The 14,366-nt window shown below is 39.8% G+C and overlaps 1 protein-coding gene across 1 annotated transcript in view; it reads right to left on the bottom strand.

Annotated features, from left to right (window-relative positions):
- LOC128071281 (serine/threonine-protein kinase SMG1) overlaps positions 1 to 14,366 on the bottom strand; it is a 99,126-nt gene that overhangs the window by 11,060 nt on the left and 73,700 nt on the right. The window contains exons 47-58 of the mRNA XM_052664171.1: positions 12,891 to 13,063; positions 12,476 to 12,755; positions 11,454 to 11,726; positions 10,985 to 11,219; positions 10,599 to 10,825; positions 7,981 to 8,131; positions 7,688 to 7,877; positions 7,043 to 7,512; positions 3,354 to 3,491; positions 1,934 to 2,086; positions 1,023 to 1,202; positions 14 to 241 (exon numbers count right to left, since the gene is read on the bottom strand). Coding sequence (XP_052520131.1) covers positions 14 to 241; positions 1,023 to 1,202; positions 1,934 to 2,086; positions 3,354 to 3,491; positions 7,043 to 7,512; positions 7,688 to 7,877; positions 7,981 to 8,131; positions 10,599 to 10,825; positions 10,985 to 11,219; positions 11,454 to 11,726; positions 12,476 to 12,755; positions 12,891 to 13,063 — 2,698 coding nt within the window. The remainder of the gene's footprint in view (positions 1 to 13; positions 242 to 1,022; positions 1,203 to 1,933; positions 2,087 to 3,353; positions 3,492 to 7,042; positions 7,513 to 7,687; positions 7,878 to 7,980; positions 8,132 to 10,598; positions 10,826 to 10,984; positions 11,220 to 11,453; positions 11,727 to 12,475; positions 12,756 to 12,890; positions 13,064 to 14,366) is intronic.

Here is a 14,366-nt window from a genome sequence, read left to right as displayed (position 1 = left end):
GTATTAATCTTACCTTGGCCATTGCTTTCAGGAGATGTTTGACATCTCCAAGCTGCCGGTTATGGCCAGTGAGCACAGTCTTTATATTATCAACCAGATTCTGAATTGTTTCACAGACTGTTTCTATTTGTTGCTCTTTCTCTGTCTGAATTGCTCTCTGAGTAGACATATCCTGGGTCAGTTGTTTATGTGCTGACAAAAGCCACTCAGAGCTGCCAATAGGATGTTCAAGAGTCGTGTCCTAAACAGAATAAGGGTTTGTTTGATTTTAGCAGTCAGCCAGAAAAATATAAGATTCTTTTCCTCAACATCACATCAAAAGATACTTATAACTCAAGTTGATACAAAGAACCTCAGTTGCTGAATCATGGATTAATTCACTAGAAAACATAGTGTTTTCTTAAAAATTTAAATAAATTTTTATAAATACTTGATAATTTAAACAATCTATGAAGTACAAACTAAGGTTTTTACTTTTCCGCATAATTATACAGGGAACAAATGCTTAAAGTTTAAAACCTAAGAAAATATATTTGGAGTAACAAAGATGACACACAGCTAGGATCCTGGACACTGTAAATAACTCTTTAAAATAAAACCAGAGCCTCCTAATATATATTCTAAAGCCTTCCCACAAAGTAGAAATGCTGAATTTATTAACTTGATACTCCAGCATTCACCCTCCACTAGCCTTCTGTCTGCTATCCTACTTTCAAAAGTGCATCTGAGTCATTTGCTACACATTATCTCTCTCCTTCCCTAGGAACCCCTAGAGTGATTCTACTTATAGCTCACTTATAGCTCCGAGAGTTCTTTTCATTTTTTCATTTCATTCACTGTATTATTTGTATAAATAAGTTCCTTTGGGGATAAAAGATTCAGTCATCCTTGAATTCGTCATAACATCTCATATACAGTACATGCTCAATAAACGTAGACTAGTGAATACACTGATTCTGAGAGCACATAGTTGGTCTTCTTTAATTTACCCAATCTCTTCAGTCCCCAGAATCAAGACTTACCACCCTCTGTAATAAACGAAGCTCTAACTCAGAGACTGAACTGTTAAACTGTGATGCAAATGAACACATTTGCTGACACCGTTTGATTAGTTCAAATAATGCAGCATCCAGGTTTAAGGCTTCTGCAGTTCTAGTTCGCAAACTTTCAAAATGAATGATATTGCTGCAGAGGAAAGTGACCTGTGAAGAGGAAAAAGAGTGGAACCATCACAATGAGGGAAAAAACCGCAATTAATGAAAGAAAAATACTACTACCTATTCATTTCAAGAATTCAGGACCAGGTCCTGGAAATGTATGAATGTATGACTCTCATGGGAAACAGATCCACTTCCTATAAAAGCTGTAAATAAATGAACACTTTTAGGTTGATGCTGTCAAGTCTGAGAAGGCCAAAAAGCACCTAAGGGGAGTTAGGTAAACACATCTTCTGCATGATTCTTTTTTAATACAGAAATTTTACTCCATAAAAAAACTGTTATCATATTCAGCTTAAATTTATTTGTGCTATATCCAAATTCCAATCTGAAATGCTCCCCTCTTCTGCTTCTACTCCTACATAATTTTACCATTTAGATCAGAAAACACTAACTGGTTATTTGACAATATTAAGGACATCTTTCAAGGTACAGTAATAGTATTGTGATTATGTTACTAACTAGTTCTCATCTTTATATATACATACTGAAATATTTACAGATAAAATGATATAATATTTGAAATTACCATTAAATTTAGGATAGGGAGTAGGGAGTATACAGAAAATAAAGTAGGACTTGAGTTGACAATTATGAAATTCTGGTAATGAATATATGGGATATGGGAATCCTATTAGTTCAATGTTGTGCCTGATTATATAATCAGTTATATAATCCTTAACTGAAAACACGATGGCACACACAGGTGCCCATACCTGACTTGCTCGTTGGCTCTCCTTAAGGACAAGATTTCTTCTTTCAGCTATTGTTGCTTCAAAATCCTGTAGCACCGGTGCCAGTGCAGGGTTGGCACCACCTGCCCATTTGAGTCGCTGTTCAATACTGGCTTCAAGTGCTGCCAGTTTCTCCTACAAAAGGCAGCAGAATCTCAGTGAATAGGACTCCACTTCCTATCTGTTGGCCATTTTATATGAATAAGAGAGATTCAAAAGAAATAGGATGGCATAAGTAACTTAGAAGACATCTTTAACAAACTGTCAACTTCTGGAATTAATCTTGACTTCATATTGAGTATTTAAGACTAAACATATCTGAGAACGCAAGGACTGGCTTTCAGTTTATTTTGCAAAAGGAAGTTTCATTTTCGTTTCTAAATAGTCTTTAAAAAAAACAAACCCCTGTTATACCAAATTCCCACTGCATTATATATGCTATCTATGAGAAAGTCCATTTATATCTTTGATTGTAAAAGATGAAAATCAGATTCCCACAAATGTAAACGTTTATGAATAATGGTAAAAAATCCAGCCAGATTATCACAATACAAACGTTTTACATAACAAAGTTGCTTCAGTATGTACTCAACATTTCAAGTGGCGGAGTTCCCATTCACACTCTTCGCCCCCCACCCATTCACACACAGACACCTCTAGAATCAGAAAGGGCATGAGTTCAATCTCTAAAGTGAAAACTAGGACTAGTATGCTGTAGAGAAAAGGTATTTCAATCTTCAAAGAAGCTCAAGAAAAGTTCTATTAAAAAATTTAAAAATATTACTACAGTGATTGTAATTATACTAATATTAAACTATAAAACAGAAAAATGTCAGTTACTACTGAATATATGATATAAGAATACCAGAGATGTATATAAAACCATCATCAAGACCAGTTTCTCTTATTTAAAGACAGAAGGTGAGAGTAAATATTTTGCTGACGTAACCCAAAAAAAGTCAAAAATAATGGTTTAGAAAAATGTTCTGCTGCTTTTGGTATCACAAAATTCCATTAACTACACAATAGAAGGAAGATAGGCCTAAGCTTCATGGATATTAATAATATGCCAAACTTTCAGAAAACAAATTTGGTATTCAAGTTTTTACCATTACCAAGGTTAATGTATAATGGCACAGTAATAGCCAGTAAAAATTCTTAAATAGTTCATTAAAAATTTGAAATATTTAGTATGTCTCTATTCTTGTTTCAAAATATACTGCTAAGATTCAGTTACTTTGGAAGATAAGAAAAAAAAGACACAAATTAAAAATAAAAGTGAGAAAGGTATTAAAGTTCCTGTGACTTAAAAGCCAAGGACAGACTGAACAGAGCACTTCACCACAGTGGAGGTAATTTCTAAAAGTAAGATGTGCCAGAAGGAGGAGGTGACAAAACATACCTGAACTGTTGCAATTGAAGTTTCAATCTGGCTCAGAGTATGGAGTTTCTTTTTCATGCTGGTTAATATGGCAGAACGAGGGGGAGGTGTGACAGACATGGCTTGTGGTCTACTGATAAGGAGATCTTCATGCTGCCACTGTTCAAAGAAAAAGAAATGTAATAGAGTAAGCAGGGGAAAAAACCAAGAGAGGGGAAGTGACATTAGGGGAAGGACTTGCGGGAGGACTGGGAGGACTGGGGGAGGAGGTAAAAAGTCCAGTTGCAGCAGGGCAGGGTGGGCAGGGAAGAGTAACAGAAACACAATAAAAGAATTAACCAGATGGAAAATTTCCTGAGGTAGAAAACAGCTGATAAATTTCTTGGATCACTGATATGCAGTATTTAAATAGCAATTCTGAAGGCATTTCCTAGTCTAACTAAAAGTTTCCTACACAATCCCCCGAAAATAGAATCTCCAGTTCAGAGGCTGGAACAAGCACAGCAGGTAGAAGAGTTGCCCAGCATGGGAGCCAAGCAAGTACCTGAGAGAGACAATGGCAGCAGCCAGAGAAGAAAGAATTCTCTAGTGAATCTGCAAGTGACAGAAAGACAGAAAGGTGCAGGCGACTGCTGACAGAGGATCAAGCCATCTTTTGCGTGCATCTTGTATGCTGTAAGGTGGCCCCAGAAGGCCAAGGGACATCTGAGCTGAAATTTTAAAGTTATATATTGTGCTAGCTTAAAATGTGTTCAGATGAACAAAACTGGAAGGACTGTTATAATATTTTCCATATAACTATATGGAGGAGTTTTTAATGAATAAACTCTAATATGTATTAAATAAACCTTTTCAACATTATTTTTTTGAAGTGAAATAAATGCCAAGAAAAGCCCAATGTGGGGCTTTCCCTGCTGGTCTAGTGGTTAAGAATCCACTTGGCAATGCAAGGGACACTAGTCTGGGAAGATCCCACATGCTGTGGAGCAACTAAGCCTGTGCGCCACAACTACTGAGCCTGTGCAGCAGTTAGTGAAGCCTGTGTGCCTAGAGCCTGTACTCTGCAACAAGGGGAGCCACCGCAATGAGAAGCCTGTGCACCACAAATGAAGAGCAGTCCCTGCTCTTCACAACTAGCGCACAGCCAACAAAGACCCAAAACAGCCAGTAAATAAATAAAAGATTTTTCAAAATAGATGTTATTAAAAAAAAAATCCCAATGTGCTAGATGGACTGCTAACCTATAATAAATGCAACTTCAGAATCTGAATAAATTACTTTTTTTAACTTCTGAGCTAAGAAACCAGCTAACTGATAAAACTGCAAAGAGAAAAATACACTGGTTCCATGCCCCACCAACTCCACTCTGGGGAAGTGGCTTCAATATAAATGATACAAAGTAACCAATGTTTGGGCCAAACCAGAACCGATACTACAGCCCCATTGCTACTCCATGAGTCCACCTGACTGAAGCTACTGACAATATTGAAGTAAAGAAATAAGAAAAAAATCTATAATTTATACTGTGCTTATTATCTTACACAGATCACCTTTTTTTTTTCTTTTTTTAAAAAAGTATTATTTTTGGCAGCGCTGGGTCTACGCTGCCGTGCGGCCTTTCTCTAGCTGCTGAGAGCGGGGCTCTCTCCTGTTGCAGTGCATGGGCTTCTCATTGCAGTGGCTTCCCCTGTTGCAGAGCACAGGTTCCAGTGCACGCAAGCTTCAGAAGTTGCAGCACGTGGGCTCAGTAGTTGTGGCGCACAGTAGTTAGTTGCTCAGTAGTTACTCACTCCAAGGCATATGGAATCTTCCCAGACCAGGGATCAAATCCGTGTTCCCTGCATTAGCAGGTGGATTCTTATCCACTGTGTCACCAGGGAAGTCCCAAATCATCATTTTTAATTCACATAGTCAACCTTTTAGAGAGTACTGTCCCCATTCTACAGGTAAGGAAATCATATCTTAAGGGAGGTTAAAGGTAAGTTCATATACCCAAATCCAAATCTATCTCACTCCCAAAGCCTGTACTGCCCCGAAACAAACAAGGACAAAAACGGGCTTCTTAAAAACAGTTCACAAATGATGACAGGATGTATGCAGAGAACTTAGAGATTCAGGGAAACAAGATGTCACTTTGGAAATAATTAAGTTAGCCAGTACACAAGGAATATGATCAAATTGCCAACATCCGCTGGATCATGGAAAAAGCAAGAGAGTTCCAGAAAAACATCTATTTCTGCTTTATGCCAAAGCCTTTGCTGTGTGGATCACAATAAACTGTGGAAAATTCTGAAAGAGATGGGAATACTAGACCACCTGACCTGCCTCTTGAGAAATCTGTATGCAGGCCAGGAAGCAACAGTTCGAACTGGACATGGAACAACAGACTGGTTCCAAATAGGAAAAGGAGTGCGTCAAGGCTGTATATTGTCACCCTGCTTATTTAACTTCTATGCAGAGTACATCATGAGAAACGCTGGGCTGGAAGCAGCACAAGCTGGAATCAAGATTGCCGGGAGAAATATCAATAACCTCAGATATGCAGATGACACCACCCTTAGAGCAGAAAGTAAAGAGGAACTAAAAGGCCTCTTGATGGAAGTGAAAGAGGAGAGTGGAAAAGTTGGCTTAAAGTTCAACATTCAGAAAACGAAGATCATGGCATCCAGTCCCATCACTTCATGGGAAATAGATGGCAAATAGTAGAAACAGTGTCAGACTATTTTTGGGGGCTCCAAAATCACTGCAGATGGTGATTGCAACCATGAAATTAAGACGCTTACTCCTTGGAAGAAAAGTTATGACCAACCTAGATAGTATATTCAAAAGCAGAGACATTACTTTGCCAACAAAGGTCCGTCTAGTCAAGGCTATGGTTTTCCCAGTGGTCATGTATGGATGTGAGAGTTGGACTGTGAAGAAAGCTAAGCACCGTAGAATTGATGCTTTTGAACTGTGGTGTTGGAGAAGACTCTTGAGAGTCCCTTGGACTGCAAGGAGATCCAACCAGTCCATTCTAAAGGAGATCAGTCCTGGGTGTTCTTTGGAAGGACTGATGCTAAAGCTGAAACTCCAGTACTCTGGCCACCTCATGTGAAGAGCTGACTCACTGGAAAAGACTCTGATGCTGGGAGGGAATGGGGGCAGGAGGAGAAGGGGACGACAGAGATGAGATGGCTGGATGGCATCACCAACTCGATGGACATGAGTTTGAGTAAACTCTGGGATGGACAGGGAAGCCTGGCGTGGTGCGATTCATAGGGTCACAAAGAGTCAAACACGACTGAGCAACTGAACTGAACTGAACAAATAAATTCAATTGTTAGAAATTACATATACAGGGTGGGGGACAGGGAGGCTCAATAGGGAGGGAATATATTTATATGCACAGCTAATTCACTGTTGTACAGCAAAGATGAACACAACACTGTAAAGCAATTATACTCCAATTGAAAGAAAAAGAAATTACATTTACAAATAATATTTAATGATAACACTAACATAACCATAAAACATTGATGGAAACTAATTAAAAGGACACAAACTATAAACATAAAATGATCAAAACTCCGTAAACAAGAAATGTTACAGCAATGTTAAAGCTGTGTTTGTTCCGGGCTGGCACAATTTGAGAAGTTTAAAATGTTCTCTTCTTTATATTGTTCTATAGTAATTTCCCGGCTTACCCCTTTACGAAGGGAAATACTTACCTGAAACATGGCGATGTGCAGCTGGACGCGCTGCAGGCTTGTCTTGCAGGAGGCGATGCTGGTTTCCAGCCTGCGCACCAAGTCGTGCTTCTTCCAGGCAGTGTCGTAGGAGCTCGCCAGCACAGTCGCCCTGTTCATGACCAGCTGAGAGAACTTCCCGATCTGGATGTTGTGCTCCACTGCCTTCTTACACAGATCGTCAACAGAAACTTTGCTTTCAGCACCAAAATCCTTTGCCTCCACCTGTGCAATGATGTCTACCCCTAGAGCACTGATGAAGCTGCACAGTGTGAGGCCCAGGGCTTGGTTCGGGAGTCCAATCAGGAGCTGCCGCACAAAGTCAGCTGTGAATGCCTTTATTGGTTTGGCCATCTGGTCTTCACTGAAACAAGAGTTTCTAAAAAGGGTTTTCACGTTGACGATCTGTACAGGCCCATTTACAGTATTCTGATCTTCAAGTGAACTTGATCCTAAAAAAGGAAAATTTTCTTTAAGTATTTCATACAATACTAAAATAAGGTGATAACGCTAACTTAAGAATTTGAAGACTTATATGAACTTAAGATTTTAATTTACAGTTAAATTAAGCCTGCTCTATCCCATTTCCCTCCAAAGTACAAATCTGGCTTAAGTGTGAAATATTACCTGACAAAGTTTTAGAAAAGGTACCACAGAGCCGAAAGAACTCCTTAATTGTCTGCAGTCGTTTTAGAAAGAAGATCTCTTCCAGCACCTGTCGGTGATTATCATCATCAAAAAAATTGACCTGAGTGCTCCTGGCTTCCCGTATAATGTCAATCTTTCGCCAAGCTATAGGAATTTCCATCTTATTTAGCTATGTAAATGAAAGAAAAGAAAGTTCATTTCTCCACTCTCCAAACGCAGAACAACTACTTTACTACACATGCATTATTCATCAAACCAGGTCAATTATTTACCTTTTCAACCAATAAGCCAAAAGCAGTCTCAACTTGGGCAAACATGCCATCAAATGCTACCAAAAGCATCTGGCCAGCTGACATTTTTGGTGTTTCATCAACTGAACCATTTCTTGGTTGGATTAATTCACCGTACTGAGCATGAAGCATTCTAGAGGAAAAGAAAAAGGAGTTAAAACCATTCCTAAACAGTAACATATTTGGGGGGAAACGTTAAGATCAACAAGTCTTACAGCTAGTATGCAGAGTCTAGGAAAAAGTCTTTTTATGAAGGAAGGAGTGTTATTAGCGATTGTTCATGTGATTAAATTTTATGCAAACCGAAGTTATGATAATTATAAAAGAACTATGTAAAATATTACAGTATCTCTTTATTACAGAACATAAAATAATCTATACTTCCAATATTAAAAAAATCAAGAGGCACACAATTCTAAAGGTGGTGGACCTAGCAAAAGTTGTCAAGTATCTTCATGCTACTGTCACATGACAGTGAGCTATAGACAGTGAATGGAAATAGCTATCGTTTCTGGCATGCTGAGTTTTGAATAATGCACAGTTTGAAGGTAGGTCTTGAGAAATTTGCTCTCACATTATAATTAACTTAAGACTTGCATAGTGTTAATGCAAGTTTATGCAAGCACCATGTTAAACATTTTATATAAGTTTAGGCTATCAGAGAAATTTATAATAGAAAAAGAGCTATATGATGGTATAAAATTTCCATTTAGATTACCAGAAAGTTTCTCTAACACAAGATACATTCAGGCTGTAGCAGAATCAAACATGAAGTCTGTCACCCAATACACACATGGAAGTAAATATCCCTCCCTTTGAGAGTAAAGGGGATCTAGATTAGACATCAAGGGAAAGTAAGGGCTGAACTTTAGTGAGAAAGAAGTGTACAGACCAGCATCTAACTTTTAAAATAATGCTAGGAACTTTATGATAAAGCTCTTCCACAAATAATCTCATTATTTAGCTGACAAATGTTTATGCTATACTAATTACACTTGTTTTTTAAATTTTATGATAAAACTAAAAGAAACATGAGAAAATAGGAAAATTTTGAATGCAGGATAAAAGAAATCATTAAGGAGTTGTTACTGTTTCTTATGAAATAAGGGCCTCCTAAGAAAATAAGTCTACATTTTAGATATACATTTCTCCTGCAGTTTAAGAAAGAAAAGGTATTTGCTTCAAAGTAACCAGAGCAGTACAATTTAAACAAGATTAACCAGAAGCAAAAAAAAATTAAAAAAGGGGGTGGGGGGGGCAGGATTAATCACAGTGCAGATTATTACTGAAGGTGGTGAAATGGGGGTTCATTATACTGTTCTCTCTGCTTTCTTATATCTTGTAATTTTCCCATGGGAGGAAGTATGGTGGGTCAATTCATTGCAATTCTCTCAATTATATTTTCTGACAGTAACTGGACAGAATGCCAAAGAAAGAGGCCCTGAATCACAAGGGACAAAGGGGCTTAGGGTTTAGCTTTGGGTACACTGCATGGCTGAAGAAACTGTTCAAGCTCCACATGTTTCAAAGTCAAATTGTTTTCCCAGATTTAAGAGCTGAGAAATACAAAGTTCAATACCTAAAACAAACTTATAAAACTTAAGCTAACAAGTGTTCACCTGAAGTGACGTGTATACTCCATTAGCAGACTAAACTGGCACAGATGCTCCCATTGAATTCCAAGTGCTGGCTTAAAAAATACCACATTCCACCTTGTGTGTGAGCACAAGTATGGTAAAAACTACAGCCCTTCAAGAATACGTATGTGTATGTAATAAAGCCACACACACGAGTACACATGTAACTGGTGAAACCTGAATAAGCTCTGTGGACTGTACCAAAGTCAATTTCATGGTGTTGCTACTGTACCACAGGTATGCAACATGCTACACTGAAGGAGGGGTGAAGGCTACATAAGATATCCCTGAACAATGTTTTTTTAAAAAAATACAACTTCCTATGAATCTGTAATTAATTCCAAATAAAAGGGATTTTTTTTGCTTTTTTTTTTTGGCGGGGTGGGGGGGGGGGTGGGGGGAGGGGGATGGGAAATGTTGTTTTGGTTTTGTTTTAGCCATGCCATACAGCTTGCAGAATCTACCAGGGACAGAACCTGCACCCTTTCCAAGCACGGAATCCTAACCACTGGATTACCAAGGAATTCCCCCAAATGAAAGTTTTTTTAAAAAGGTATTACTGAGGCTTCCCCAGTGGCTCAGTGGTAAGGAATCCACCTGCTAATAAAGGAGATATGGGCTGCATGCCTGATCTGGGAAGATTCCACATGCCTTGGAGCAACTACACCCATGCACCACAACTATTGAGCCCGTGCTCCAGAGCCCAGGAACTGCAACTACTGAGCCTACAAGCCACAACTACTGACGCCCATGTGCCCTAGAGCCCAGGCTCCACAACAAGGGAAGCCACCACGATGAAAAACTGGAGCCACTGCAACTACACAGCAGCCCCTGTGCGCCACAGCTAGAGAATAGCCTGAGCAGCAATGAAGACCCAGCACAGCCAAAGACAGATAAAACTTAAAACCTATCTGCCTTCCCAACTCTCTCACAAGAAAACAGCACAGCTTAGCATTCACTTGCCTGGCAACATCGATGTAATGAGCATGCGTTTCTTCCTCAAGTCCCATAGCTGCATTTCTTAAATAGGCTTGAAGAGATTCAACTAGAGTCTGCAGAGGAACACCATCAGTTGTCTGCTCAATAAGACTGTCCAGCTCATGAAGCATACTTTCTAATGTGTATTCTCCTTTCATTAAACATCTCAGTGCTTCTGGAAATATGATTTGCCGGAAATTTGAATTTAATTCCTGTAAATATGTGAGAAACCTACTTTAATGCTTCCTGAGTTTAGATAAAGCAACATTAAAGCTTGAAGTCAAACTGCTTTTCAGAACCAGAAATGAAAAATACAACACTCAACATTTAAAACAACCTTACAAAATTTAAGCTAATTTAGAAGTGCTCACCTGAAGTGAGGTGTATACACCATTAGCCAAATGAACAGCCTCAGATGCTTCCACGGGGTTAGGAATGTCTAAGTCTTGTGGCACTAAATGACATTGCTTCAGTAGCTGAACCAGGCATGTGACATTTCCGCTCATACTGCAGAGCTCCTCCAAGAACCAGGCTCCATCCCGAGAAGTCAGATCAACTAGCTGCTCTCCAGCACTCGATGCTGCTCCTTCCATCATTAGGTTACGCCTGAATGAGATAAATATTTGTACAGTGAAACTGACTTAGTGGAACCCACACAAATAGGATACCTCAAAATCTGGGAGAAAAAAAAAAAATAAAGCACTCTTACACTGGGCAAGACTAATAGAAAGTACAAGGATATCTTAATTTTGGGATCAAACAAAAAACACATGAACTCTCTACAAGCATCAATGTTTGCAGAACAATGAAACAGTCACAATGATATGTCAGCTAACTCACCTTGTGAGAGTACAAAGGGCAGAAATAATAACACTTGCTAGACTCAAAGATCCTTCCTCTCCATTCTCGTGAAGGAAAACTTTGATACAACGCTCAATTTCTTTCAACTGATCTTCACAAACAGGTACAGTGACAGCTTCCTGTTTCAAGCGATCCACCTGTCTAATAAGTCGGCTGTTGATGTCTGCTGCGTACCGCTGCAGGGTCATCTCAGTGGCCGTGATGAACTGACACACTGTTGCGGGTGGCTGGGGCGCATACTGAATTTCATATCTTTAAAAAAGAAAAAGAGGTGCTTGAAAAGAGAGTTCATACCTTACAAAATACTAACAAAGACAAGACTGACTACTGTATTTGATACTCAAACTTTGAAGAGCAGAAATCATTATTTCCATTTTACAGAAAAGGTCTCAAGAGCAAAAGTAACTTCTAAAAATGATTTGAGTGACAGAATCAATATGTGAATTCAGCTCTCTTTACCTGAACCCACCACTCTTAGATACATTTTATCTAAGAGTGAAATACATTTTTAACTAATTACAGAAAACACTGTCTTATAAAGGAAAATAAGAGTTTGCTGCTGCTGCTGCTGCTAAGTTGCTTCAGTCGTGTCCGACTCTGTGCAACCCCATAGATGGCAGCCCACCAGGCTCCCCCATCCCTGGGATTCTCCAGGCAAGAATACTAGAGTGGGTTGCCATTTCCTTCTCCAGTGCATGAAAGTGAAAAGTCAAAGTGAAGTCGCTCAGTCATGTCTGACTCTTAGCAACCCCACGGACTGCAGCCTACCACGCTCCTCTGTCCATGGGATTTTCCAGGCAAGAGTACTGGAGTGGGGTGCCATTGCCTTCTCCGAAACAAGAGTTTAAACCCTCTTAAAACCATAAGAAAGTGACTCCATTCAAATTCCATCTATCAATCATTTCTTTTAGAAAATGAAATACTATGCAATTGAAAATGTGAACACAACTTTGCTTCCAGTCCCAATGAGAAGTAAAGAAAATCGAGAGTAATCAACCTACTTCCTGTAGAGTTCCTGACAACGTTCTACTGTGGTATTACAGATGAGCTCTTCCATCCAGGTCTTCCACTGCTCAATTCGATGTTTCTGAAATATGGCCTTTGGATACTGCAGAGCAACAGTTGCGTAGTGATGAAGCTGCTCCAGACAGCCTCGCAGCACCGAGCGCCTCTGCTGCAGGAGGGCACCGACCTCCCCCTCTAGCTGCTCACACTGGCTAATTAAGTGGGCCTGGCCAGCATTCTGCAGAAAGGCTGTTGCTGGCACGTAGCTGGGAGGACCTTTTGGTAAAAGATAATTATCCATTACAGTGAAGCCATTTCAAATCAGCAGTCACTGAAAGAAGTACAAACCAGAACTCCACACATAAACACATAACAACAAAACTCACATGCTCACATGTACATCTAACATACCAAGGTCCATCTGTGTGCTTATCTCTTGAAGCAAACTGGCCAGCTGTGTTGCTTCCAAATTACTGAACGCAGCCTGATAGTGTGTTATCCACTGTTCAAATTCATTCAGCTTCACCTGGATTGCTTCCTGAACAGCTCTCTGCTGAGTCTGTAGTTGAGTGTGTTCAGAATACCTAGTGGAAGGAAAAAATTTTAACTGACTGCTGGGAATTGTCATCACTCTAAAAGTACATTTTGCTCATACCTGGATGGCCTGGTAAGCTCCTTTTTAATCTTGAGGACACCACTCAAATGTTCTTTTCTCCTCTGGTTTTCCTGACGCTATAGTCCCAATAACCACAGATACGCAGATGACATCACCCTTATGGCAGAAAGTGAAGAGGAACTCAAAAGCCTCTTGATGAAAGTGAAAAGAGGAGAGTGGAAAAGTTGGCTTAAAGCTCAACATTCAGAAAACGAAGATCATGACATCTGGTCCCATCACTTCATGGGAAATAGATGGGGAAACAGTGGAAACAGTGGCAGACTATTTTGAGGGGCTCCAAAATCACTGCAGCTGGTGACTGCAGCCATGAAATTAAAAGACGCTTACTCCTTCGAAGAAAAGTTATGACCAACCTAGATAGCATATTCAAAAGCTAAGGTCCATCTAGTCAAGGCTATGGTTTTTCCAGTAGTCATGTATGGATGTGAGAGTTGGACTGTGAAGAAGGCTGAGCGCTGAAGAATTGATGCTTTTGAACTGTGGTGTTGGAGAAGACTCTTGAGAGTCCCTTGGACTGCAAGGAGATCCAATCAGTCCATTCTGAAGGAGATAAGCCCTGGGATTTCTTTGGAAGGAAAGATGCTAAAGCTGAAGCTCCAGTACTTTGGCCACCTCATGCGAAGAGTTGGCTCATTGGAAAAGACTCTGATGCTGGGAGGGATTGGGGGCAGGAGGAGAAGGGGCCGACAGAAGATGAGATGGCTGGGTGGCATCACTGACTCGAAGGACATGAGTCTGAGTGAACTCCGGGAGTTCATGATGGACAGGGAGGCCTGGCGTTCTGTGACTCATGGGGTCGCAAAAAGTCGGACACAACTGAGTGACTGAACTGAACTGATAGTCCCCTAACTATACTCACAACATTTTAAACAAAATTCTACCACATTTACCAGAGTTATTTGAAGACCAGAAGACAGAGCTCTGTAATCTCAGCATCTCCTGCAGTGTCTGGCACTTGCACATTTAACTACCCTTCACTGAACCAGGACCCACTCTGTGCGAGGTTCACTCTCACTTAGATCAAAGCTCAAAAAAACTTGGGCCATGTGGACAAAATCCACCATACAAATGAATAAGGATTCAGACAAACTGCAGAGGAAAAAAACCAAACCCCAGGTTTTCTGAATCCAAGTTCATGGTTCTAACCACTATGTCCACCATCTCCCATAGTAACTCAAGCATCTAAATACAATGAAGCTGAAAATTTTAGT

This window comes from Budorcas taxicolor, unplaced genomic scaffold, assembly GCF_023091745.1.
Source record: "Budorcas taxicolor isolate Tak-1 unplaced genomic scaffold, Takin1.1 scaffold329, whole genome shotgun sequence".
In the NCBI taxonomy this organism is placed as follows: domain Eukaryota; kingdom Metazoa; phylum Chordata; class Mammalia; order Artiodactyla; family Bovidae; genus Budorcas; species Budorcas taxicolor.
This window is presented reverse-complemented; position numbering and strand designations above follow the sequence as displayed.